This window comes from Odocoileus virginianus, chromosome 24, assembly GCF_023699985.2.
Source record: "Odocoileus virginianus isolate 20LAN1187 ecotype Illinois chromosome 24, Ovbor_1.2, whole genome shotgun sequence".
Taxonomy (NCBI): domain Eukaryota; kingdom Metazoa; phylum Chordata; class Mammalia; order Artiodactyla; family Cervidae; genus Odocoileus; species Odocoileus virginianus.
The window spans coordinates 38,161,176-38,173,196 of record NC_069697.1 but is presented as its reverse complement, the minus strand read 5'-3'; the positions used below and the strand labels follow the sequence as shown (position 1 = coordinate 38,173,196).

Here is a 12,021-nt window from a genome sequence, read left to right as displayed (position 1 = left end):
TTTCTACCCACACAGTTGTTGCCAGAAACTCTAGTTTGGCATTTCAGTCTCACATGCCTTCATAACCATATTCATTTCATCACTTCATCCAATCAATTCTACCTCCAAAATAAATTGCATATTTATCTACTTCTCTCACCTGCTAAGTGTCAGTACACTAGTCTAAGGTGTCATCATCTTGTTCTTAAATGATCATGGTTGTTGCCCGAGAGATCTGCTCCTACTCTTGCCCCACTTTTTTTCAGGTTAGCAATAATTGTGATCTTTTGAAAGCTTAAATTGAATGATGTTATTCCTGTGTTTGAGTATTCAGTGGATTCCTCTTTTGCTTTAGAATCTAAACTACTTACAGTGGCCTCAGGCCCTGTGTGATCTAGGTTGACTACATTTCCAGTTTCTAGTGTTCCTCTCTCACCACATATTGACATGCCACTTCCTTAGGTGACTGGTCTATTTTCTGTTTCAGGACATTTATATTAATATATTCTGTTAGTCATCAGCTTAAACATGTCAGTGCTTTTGAAGCCTCTCCTTGACTTGTCAGTCTAAATCAGGCCCCTTAGATATGCTCCTATATTTCATATGCTTTTCATATGCTTTTTTCAACTTGTAATTATGTGATTAACATCCTTTCCACATATAAGAGTGTGTGCTGTCAGTCAGTTAATTCGCTCAGTTGTGTCCACTATTTGTGACCCCGTGGACTGCAGCACGCCAGAGTTCCCTGTCCGTCACCAACTCCCAGAGCTTACTCAAACTCATGTGCATCAAGTCAGTGATGCCAACCATTTCGTCCTCAGTCATCCCATTCTCCTCCTGCCTTCAATCTTTCTCAGCATCAGGGTCTTTTCCAATGAGTCAGTTCTTTGCATCAGGTGGACAGAGGATTGGAGTTTCAGCTTCAGCATCAGTCCTTCCCCTGGATATTAAAGACTGATTTCCTTTAGGATGGATTGCTTGGATCTCCTTACAGTCCAAGGGACTCTCAAGAGTCTTCTCCAATACCACCACAGTTCAAAAGTGTCAGCGTTTTTTATAGTCCAACTCTCACATCCATACATGACTACTGGAAAAACCTTAGCTTTGACTAGACGGACATTTGCCAACAAAATAACGTCTCTGCTTTTTAATATGCTGTCTAGGTTGGTCAGGGCTTTTCTTCCAAGGAGCAAGTGTCTTTTAATTTCATGGCTGCAGTCACCATCTGCCATGATTTTGGAGCCCAAGAAAAGTCTCTCAGTGTTTCCATTGTTTCCCCATCTTTTTGCCATGAAGTGATGGGACTGGATGCATGATCTTAGTTCTCTGAATGTTGAGTTTTAAGCCAACTTTTTCACTCTCCTCTTTCACTTTCATCAAGAGGCTCTTTAGCTTTTCTTCACTTTCTGCTGTAAGGGTGGTGTCATCTGCATATCTGAGGTTATTGATATTTGACCCAGAAATCTTGATTCCAGCTTGTGCTTAATCCAGCCCAGCATTTCACATGATGTACTCTGCATATAAGTTAAATAAACAGGGTGACAATATACAGCCTTGACATACTCCTTTCCTGATTTGGAACCAGACTGTTGTTCCATGTCCAGTTCTAACTGTTGCCTCTTGACCTGCATACAGATTTCTCAGAAGGCAGGTCAGGTGGTCTGGTATTCCCACCTCTTGAAGAATTTTCCACAGTTTGTTGTGATTCACACAGTCAAAGGCTTTGGCGTAATCAATAAAGCAGAAGTAGATGTTTTTCTGGAACTCTTGCTTTTTCGATGATCCAGCGGATATTGGCAATTTAATCTCTGGTTCATCTGCCTTTTCTAAATCCAGGTTGAACTTGTGGAAGTTCGCGGTTCATGTACTGCTGAAGCCTGGCTTGGAGAATTTTGAGCATTACTTTGCTAGCGTGTGAGATGCGTGCAGTTGTGCATCAGTTTGAGCATTCTTTGACACTGCCTTTCTTTGGGATCGGAATGAAAACTGACCTTTTCCAGTCCTATGGCCACTGCTGAGTTTTCCACATTTGCTGGCATATTGAGTGCAGCACTTTCACAGCATCATCTTTTAGAATTTGAAATAGCTCCACAGGAATTCCATCACCTCCACTAGCTTTGTTCATAGTGAGGCTTCCTAAGGCCCACTTGACTTCACATTCCAGGATGTGTAGCTCTAGGTGAGTGATCACACCATTGTGGTTATCTGGGTCATTCAGATCATTTTTGTATAGTTCTTCTGTGTATTCTTGCCACCTCTTCTTAATAGCTTCTGTTTATGTTAGGTCCATACCATTTCTGTCCTTCATTGTGCCCATCTTTGCATGAAATGTTCCCTTGGTATCTCTAATTTTCTTGGAGTGATCTCTAATTTTTCCCATTCTATTATTGTCCTCTATTTCTTTGCACTGATCACTTAGGAAAGCTTTCTTATCTCTCTTTGCTCTTCTTCGAGGACTAACAACAAAAAAAAAAGATGTCCTTTTCATCACAGGGGACTAGAACACAAAAGTATGAAGTCAAGAGCTACCTGGAGGTATACGCAAGTTTGGCCTTGGAGTACAAAATGAAGCACGTCAAAGGCTAACAGAGTTTTGCCAAAAGAACACCATCATGGTTTTCTGGGTCATGAAGATCTTTCTTGTATAGTTCTTCTGTGTATTCTTGCCACCTCTTCTTAGTATCTTCTGCTTCTGTTAGGTCCATGCCATTTCTGTCCTTTATTGTGCCCATCATTGCATGAAATGTTCCCTTGGTATCTCTAATGTTCCTGAAGAGATCTCTAATCTTTCCCATTCTATTGTTTTCTTCTTTGTCTTTGCATTGATTGCTGAGGAAGCCTTTCTTATCTCTCCTTGATATTCTTTGGAATTCTGCATTCAAATGGGTATATCTTTCCTTTTCTCCTTTGCCTTTCACATCTCCTCTTTTCTCAGCTATTGTAAGGCCTCCTCAGACAACCATTTGCTTTTTTGCATTTCTTTTTCTTGGGGATGGTTTTGATCACTGCCTCCTGTACAATGTCACAAACCTTCGGTCCATAGTTCTTCAGGCACTCTGTCTATCAGATCTAATCCCTTAAATCTATTTGTCACTTCCACTGTAAGGGATTTTATTTAGATCATACCTGAATGGTCTAGTGGTTTTTCCTACTTTCTTCAATTTAAGTCTGAATTTTGCAATAAGGAGTTCATGATCTGAGCCACAGTCAGCTCCTGGTCTTGTTTTTGCTGACAGTATAGAGCTTCTCCATCTTTGGCTGCGAAGAATATAATCACTCTGATTTCAGTAATGACCATCTGGTGATGTCCGTGTGTAGAGTTTCTCTTGTGTTGTTGGAAGAGGGTTTTTGCTATGACCATTTCATTCTCTTGGCAAAACTCTGTTAGCCTTTGCCCTGCTTCATTTTGTACTCCCAGGCCAAATTTGCCTCTTACTTCAGGTATCTCTTGCCCTCATACTTTTGCATTCCAGTTCCCCTATAATGAAAAGGAATCTTTTGTGTATGTTAATTCTAGAAGGTCTTGTAGGTCTTCATAGAACTGTTCAACTTCAACTTCTTCAACATTACTTGTTAGGGCATAGACTTAGATTAATGTGATATTGAATGGTTTGCCTTGAAAATGAACAGAGATCATTCTGTTGTTTTTGAGATTGCATCCAAGTACTGCATTTCAGATTCGTTTGTTGACTATGATGGCTACTTGATTTCTTCTAAAAGATTCTTGCCCACAGTAATAGATATAATGGTCATCTGAGTTAAATTCACCCATTCCAGTCCATTTTAGTTTGCTGATTCCTAAAACCTTGATGTTCATTCTTGCAATTTCTTGTTTGACCACTCCCAATTTGCCTTGATTCATTGACCTAACATTCCAGGTTCCTATGCAATATTGCCCTTTACAGCATTGGACCTTGCTTCTATCACCAGTCATATCCACAGCTGGTGGTGTTTTTGTTTTGGCTTCGTCTCTTCATTCTTTCTAGATTTATTTGTCCACTGATCTCCAGTAGCATATTCAGTACCTATTGACCTGGGGAGTTCATCTTTCAGTTTCCTATCTTTTTGCCTTTTCACACTATTCATGGGTCTCAAGGCAAGAATACTGAAGTTTGCCATTCCCTTCTCCAGTGAACCACGTTTTGTCAGAACTCTCTACCATGACCCATCTGTCTTGGGTGACCCTACACAGCATGGCTCATAGTTTCATTGAGTCAAACAAGGCTGCAGTCCATGTGATCAGATTGGTTAGTTTTCTGTGATTGTGGTGTTCAGTCTGTCTGCCCTCTGATGGAGAAGGATAAGAGGCTTATGGAAGCTTCCTGATGGGAGAGACTGACTGAGAGGGAAACTGGGTCTTGTTCTGAAGGGTTGGGCTATGCTCAGTAAATCTTTAATCCAATTTTCTGTTGATGAACGGGACTGTGTTCCCTGTTGTTTGCCCTGAGTCCAAACTATGGTGGAGGTGATGAAGATAATGGCGACCTCCTCCAAAAGGTCCCATGCAGGCACTGCTGCACTCAGTGCCCCCAGCCCTGCAGCAGGCCACCGCTGACCCCTGCCTCCACTAGAGCCTCCTGGACACTCACGGCCAAGTCTGGGTCAGTCTCTTGCGGGGTCACTGCTCCTTTCTCATGGGTCCTGGTGTGCACAAGCTTTTGTTTGTGCCCTCCAAGACTGTGTTTCCCACTCCTCTGTAAGTTCTAGTGGGTCTACAGTGGGGTTAATGGCGACCTCCTCCAAGAAGGCTTATGCCGTATCCAGGTCTGCTGCACAAAGAGCCCCTGCACCTCCAGCAGTCTATGGCTGACCCACAACTCCGCAGGAGACACTCAAACACAGTCCTGGCTCGGTCTCTGTGGGGGCTCCGGGTCCTGGTGCACACAAAGTTTGTTTGAGCCCGCTGATGTCTCTGGTGGGTATGGGGTGTGATTCTAAATGTGATTTTGCCCCTCCTACCGTCTTGCTGTGGCTTCTCCTCTGTCCCTGGGTGTGGGGTGTCTTTTTTTGGTGGGATCCAACATTCTTCTGTTGATGTGCGTGATGTAGAGGGCAGCAATCGTGTCTGCTTCACTCATATCGCAGATGCAATTGAATTTTTGTTTCTCGAATAAGTGTATTGATCTTTATTTTCTCTAATTTGTGCCCAGCCTGTTTTAATACTATTTATTGGGCTTACTTTTCCTATTTTAGTGCCAATCAGCTGAGGCTTATATTTCATTTTAGGCTTTTTAATGTTAACTTTGCTTTTTATTTTTAGTTAAAATAATATTTTATATAGGATTTTTTTATTAAAAAGAATATTTTGTTTAGTAATTAAAAGATAAATTTTTCTTGAAGTTGAAAAATTAAAGTTGCTAAATTGAAATCTAGGCCTATTAAAAATTCTTAACATTTGACTTTTTATATAGTGATTGTTATATTTATTACTATTTAACTTTTCTTTTGTATATTTGATTTCCTGTTAGCTGATGCTATTCTTAATGAGTCTTTTTGAGACTGAGTCCATGAAAGATACAATATAGATATTTTTTGACTTAAAGAGTCAAGGAGTGAATACTAAATTGTATGTGTTAGCTTTTTAATTCAGAGTTATATTTCTACTCCAGTCTTGAAGTAGTTGAAGAGTATATGTCCTATATAATTTCATCTCTGTGAAAAGGCAGGATAATGTCACCTATGGTTATGGGGACTAGTAAGGGACAAAGGTCTTCTCTTTTTAGTGCTTTTCCATCTTTAATATAAGTGAAAAAGTGAAAGTTGTTCAGTTGTGTCCAACTCTTTGCAACCCCACAGACTCCAGGCCAGGATACTGGAGTGGGTAGTGTTCCCTTCTCCAGGGAATCTTCCCAAGTCAGGGATTGAACCCAGGTCTCCCACATTTCAGGTGGATTCTTTACCAGCTGAGCTCCCAGGAAAGACCAAGAATACTAGAGCGGGTAGCCTATCCCTTTTCCCACATTGATTGAACCCAGGTCTTGATTCTGCCACCTGATTTTCCCACCTGATTGAACCCAGATCTCCCACATTGCAGGTAGATTCTCTACCAGCTGAGACTCCAGGGAAACCCAAGAATACTAGAGTGGGTAGCCTATCTCTTCTCCAAGGGATCTTCCCAACCCAAGAATAGAACCCAGGTCTCCTGCATTGCAGTCAGATTCTTTACCAGCTGAGCTACCAGGGAAGCCCTTTAATATAAGGATTCTTAATATTGTGTCATGCTATTTTAATATCTATAACCTTGATTTAAAAAAAAATCTAGGTTGATTTGCCACCTGTCAAAATATTTTCTTTTTTTGAAAGTTTCTATAATGTAAATTTTAAGAATGTCTGCTTTGAAGTGATTGAATAATTTTTTTTTAATATAAGCATCATTTACAGCAAAATTGCTAATTTCTTTTAGCCATCTGAAGATGAAGATCAAACTGAAGATTCAACTAGGAGATCCATCAAAACCAAAGAAACAACTAATAATTTTAATTTAGAAAGCATGAAAAAATTTCCATGTGATAAGGTTATTAATAACAATGCCAAATTTCATAAACAAAATGAGAATTTTAACCAGTTCTCAGTGAATAATAATATACATCAGTTTCCAGAGTCTCAGTGTAATTCAGCACACATATTGCAAAGCAAAACCAGTAATAACTGCATTCTACAGGTTGCAAGGTGCGATGCATGGGTACAAACGGAGAGTGAACTTATAATGGAGGAAAAATTAGATGCTGCCATACAATGTGATATAATTTCAAAATGTAAATGTAGAAGTGATGTGTCTTCTTTTTGTGATGTTGAAAGGTACAATGAAAATGTTAAAGCAGATACCACTGGAGGGCAGGAAATCCTTAAAAACAACTAATATTCTAAATCCTTAACCTGAGATTTTGCATTTGTTTTAATGTTTAGAATTTCACTAACATAATAAAGAATGAGAATATTTTTGTAGCTAAGCAACTAGATGAAAGTATTCAGAAAATATATTTGTTTTTTAGTATTACTAATTTATGCTTTAATTTCCCATAGGTGTTTTTAATAGCTTTAGTATGTCTTAAAAGTTTTTAGAAAATAATATATATGTAAATTTACTATTATTCTTATGCTGATTATTTATTATATTATGAAATGCTGCCGTTTATGGATTTAAAATGTTTAACTATTACTTCTGTGAAATGAAAATATCTCTTGCCATGTTAATAAACAAGAAATGTCACAGTCATCAGCATTTTCTGGCCTCCAAATGTGAATGAAGGCTCCCCAAACTGGGATCCAGTGTATGCTGCCACTCCCCGTGGTGACTGCCGAGGAGCTACACAATGCAAGAAACAAAATGAACATAGCAACAGGATTGGCCCCAGGTAGCTGAGGTGCATATGAAAGGAATGAATTCAGTGATTCCAGAGACTTGCATCTTCCCATACATAGAATGCTAAATTCCTTAACTTGATACTGACCTTTGATGTTCAGCCTGCCTGCTCCCTTTGTTGCACTGACTTCCTCTCTTGCCCTTTTGGGAGCAGTTTTCTCAGAGCTACTGAGACGCTTGCTGTCTCCCGGGCTCAGAGTCCTAAACATTCCCACCAAATAAAATATCAGTCTACTTTCAGGCTGTGGCTGTACTTTTTAGTTGACAATGCTTTGTTACATTTATTTTAAAATTTAGTTCAGTTGTACCTTTTGCAAAAATATTTTCTTCCAAGAATTTAAGACAGAAAATAATACTAAATAATATTAAATAAGTTTTATAGCCTAATTATAAGATTTCCTTAGCTACTTATCTTAAACACTATACTGTTGTTAAAAATTCTGGCATTAATTTTTAGATAAAATATTTTTCTAATCTGGAGAAAAATTTTTTGTTAGTGCTTATATTAATTCAAAGGAATGTTTTTTCTCTTCAAGAGTAAAAAAAAAATGTTTCAACGTTTTTGTAAAAGAATTATTCAACATTGGAAAATTATTTATGTTTACTAATTTTAATATTACTTAAGATTTTCATAAATACTACATTAGAATCTCTCATTTGTAAAGTATCAGCTTTATTTCCAACATAACACTTATTTTTGTTGTCAAGGTTTTAAATGTTGACACTAGTCACTTTAGAAAATGGACATCTGTATGTTACAAAGTGACTAACAAGGGGCATTCTGATATCTAGCAAAAATAGGGATTTCTGTTAAAGTGATTAGATAATGCATTTTTACCTGTATACATATACATATCACTCCACAGTTTTGCAGAGATGATCTGAAACAAAACAATTTAGAAACACTAAACTAATATTTAAACAGTAGCAGTCTTCAGGGTTTTAGCTAGTTTTAGGAAGTTCTCTTTGTGGCCTCAAAGAACACAATGAACTCCTAAGTAATTTTAAGGATAGTAATCCTCTCATGAAAGGGGAATATAATTATCTGATCTACATTGACAGTTTTCAAACGGCCAGATTTTCAAAAGGCCAGGATATTGAGTATCCTGATACTCAATTAAAGGTATTTCATAGTGGATTGATTATCCTGAGGATTATTTTGCAAAATATGATATACTGTAGTAAGGAAGAGCTATATATGGAAAAGAAGACTATACTGGTGACATTAGGGTAAGATTGAACTTTGAATCAGATTGGTTTCAAATATCAAATAAATTGATTTTTTCCAATACAAATAAAAGTCTACCAGTTATTAAAAGCACATTCATTACAAAAGTCCATGCTTAGTTGCGTTTTTATCAATACCATAATGTAGCAGTTAAGCTTAGTGAAGTAAAGAAGAATATAGGGTAATGACTACACACAGTAAAAGGGAAGTAAGATGCCGTAGAGTAAAGGATTTAAACTTGCCTCATAAGAGATCTGGGTTTTTTGCCTTTGGCTTTATAAGGTTTTCTCTAAGCTCATGGAATGTTATGCCTGATAGTAGTATCTTTGTTTGCCTGGGGACCTTGAGCCAAGCCAGATTGTGTGATTTAAGATCACACTGAAGTCAGCCATGTGGGCAATCAATCATGCCACTGTGATGGAACCAAAGAAAGACTCTGGACACCAAGGCTCATGTGAGCACCTGCAGTTGGCAGTACTTTGTGTTGTCACATATTGGTATCAGGAAATTAACACTCCCCGTGACTTGTAGAAGACTGGAAGCTCTGTATTACTTTCTTAGACTCTGTCCTATGTGCTTTTTACCTGGGCTGATTTTAATATCGCTTTTCCCTATAATAAACTGTAACTGTGAATATACCAGCTTTCAGTGAGTTCTGAGTCCTACCAGCAAACTATCAAATATGAGGGTGCTCTTGGAACCCCTGAAGTTTTATGGTCTGTTCCCTAACATTGCAACAAAGTTACTAACTCTTTAAGGAGATAAATATATTTGGATAAGAAAGTAAGTACAGATTTATGTAATAAAAAGGACATATATAACTACTTCTCAAAAGACAATTCTAGTTTAGATTTTCTCTTGGTGAAATAATTTAATGAAAAAAATAGATGATGTTTATACATTCTGAAGTTGTAGAAACACTGTTCTTCCAGAGCTCCTCAGAAGTATTAAGCTTTAGTTGCTTTCAATTGTAACTTACTTGATATTAATAGTAAGCTCTTTATGAGCATGCTTCCTTTCCTTTCTCACTTCTTCAATTCCATAACAGTGTTTTTGAGATCACACCCCAAACATATTACATGCACTTAAATTCTTGGCTTGTGCTTTGCTTCTGAGGTAATCCATGAAAAAGAAAAGTGAAAGTTGCTAAGTCATGTCCAACTTTTGCAACCCCATGGACTGACTGTAGCCTGCCAGGCTCCTCTGTTAATGGAATTCTCCATGTCAGAATACTGGAGTGAGTAGCTGTTCCCTTCTCCAGGGGATCTTCCCAACCCAGGGATCAAACCCAGATCCTCTGCTTTGCTGGAGGATTCTTTACTGCACGAGCCAGCAGGGAAGAGGAGTTATATACTGAGAAGTTATATAAAGGGACATGACAAATGACTAAATGAATTGTCTTTATTGGTGTCACTCAAATGTTAACATTGCTAGCTTTCTGGTTTTACAGTTCTCTTGTACTAGTTCTTAATTTCTACCACCTGCTGAAAACTCAATAAATGGGACTAGGAGCATATAGACAAGTGAAGAGAGAATTAGTGAAACAAAATACTCATAATAATGTTATCCAAATGCAGAAGAGAAAGAAAACATGTAAGAAAGTTAAACAATAACAAGGATATAATGAGACACTCCAACATATGTTTAATTGAAATATCAGTAGTAGAGGAGAGAAATGGGATAGAGGCACAATTTGAAGAGATAATGACTGAGAATTTTTCAGAATTCGTCAATGATACTAATCCACAAATTTAAGAAGGCCAATGATTTCCAAGTAGTATAAATAATATGAAACCCATGTCTAGACTCAGCATAGTGAAATGGTGAAGTCTCAAAGACACAGAAGATCTTGAAAGCAATTGGGGAGAAAAAGACTGGCTTCCTAGAAGGAAGACAATACTGTTATTTTATTGCTGCAAAAAGCTTTATTGTTTCCATTTGGTCCAAGGCTTGAGAGAGGGCTCGAAGATGTTAAAAAGCTGCCTAGTAGCTGCAGAGAGGGGCTTCAGGCAGCCCTGATGTCAGATGGGTTCTTCAAAGGCCACTGGTCTCCAGAAGCTCCTAGTCGTGCTTGAGGGTGAGCCTCTCGAAGAGATACTTGCCCAACCCAGCCTGGGGACCAACCAGCCTGCGGAGGTTGGTCAGGTGGTCACCCATCTTCTTGATGAGTTTCACTTCCTCATCTAGGAAGTGGTTCTCCAGGAAATCACAGATGTGGGGGTCTCCGCGGGCAGAAGCCAGGCCATGCAGATCCAACAGGGCTTGATTCAGGTTCTTCTCTACGAGAAGGACGGCTTCCATAGCATCCTGGGTTTTACCCCACTCATCTTGAGATGGCTTCTGCACGTCCAGGAAGAGGGCGCAGCCGCCACGCTGGTTTTGCAGTTTCAAGAGACGCTCCGCGCCCTCACACTTCTCCTTGGCCAATTCGCGAAAAAAGTGACCCACACCCTCCAGAGCCACATTGTCGCGGTCGAAATAGAAGCCCAGAGAGAGGTAGGTGTAGGAGGCCCCCAGTTGCATGTTAACCAGGCGGTTGACAGCAGCCTCCACCTCGGTAGAATAATTCTGACAAATCTGGGAGCTCATGATTGGTCGGTAATGAGTTAAAAAATGGTGGCTGGTCCCAGTGATCGTGGACAGCTGAGTGGCTGACTCCGGAGGTTGCGACTGGAAAAAAGGTTGGAGGGTAGTCGGAGGCTGGAGCAAGGGGCATCCCTGGGTCTGTTCCGTCTAAGCACTGTTGAAGCGAGACACAGATCCGCGGGGCCGCTGAGCGCACTTCAGTACTGTTATCTTAAAAAGCAATAATGAATGCCAAAAGACAATGTAAAAATACCGTCCAAATCCTGATAGGAAAATAATAGTCACTCTAGAATTGTGTTTCTACCCCTACAGAACTGGCATTATTTGATACCAGGACTCAGTGGTAAAAAATTTGACTGAAATACAAGAGACATGGGTTGAATCCCTTGTCAGGAAGACCCCCTGGAGAAGGAAATGGCAACCCCACTCCCAATATTCTTGCCTGGGAAATCCCATGGACAGAGTCCATTGGGTCACAAAAGAGTTTGACACATCATAGTGACAAAACAACAACAAAGTAGCCAATACTAGGATGAAGGACCCAAACTTACAGGCTATGGCAATTTTTATTTAAGCTTTTTGAATATACAGAGTAGTGCTTTCTCTTAGTGGAGAAAGTTTCTGATTTTTTCACTGTTTGGTCTTTAACATCTATGCTCAGTTTTCCCACTGCTTCTGTTTTTTTAGGCGCTCTTTTTATTAACTTTGCAGCACTTGAAGTTGTCCCAGTGAAGGACTTTATTTTTTTTTCAGTGCTGTCTCTGATGGTCTGTGATGTATATTCCCTTATGCTTGTTGCTAAGGAGATATCACATTCTCTCATTTCTTTAAAATTACTTTATTAGTAGTATTAAAATTCTCTTTA

General features: G+C 39.1%; 1 protein-coding gene and 1 pseudogene across 1 annotated transcript in view; one reads left to right on the top strand and one right to left on the bottom strand.

The window, feature by feature from the left end:
• REDIC1 (regulator of DNA class I crossover intermediates 1) overlaps positions 1–9,191 on the top strand; it is a 78,739-nt gene extending 69,548 nt beyond the window's left edge. Inside the window, exon 12 of the mRNA XM_020908531.2 lies at positions 6,383–9,191. Coding sequence (XP_020764190.2) covers positions 6,383–6,838 — 456 coding nt within the window. The 3' untranslated portion in view covers positions 6,839–9,191. The remainder of the gene's footprint in view (positions 1–6,382) is intronic.
• A 1,354-nt stretch (positions 9,192–10,545) lies between these two features.
• LOC110147187 (ferritin light chain pseudogene) lies at positions 10,546–11,174 on the bottom strand (annotated as a pseudogene).
• Positions 11,175–12,021: the final 847 nt, after the last annotated feature.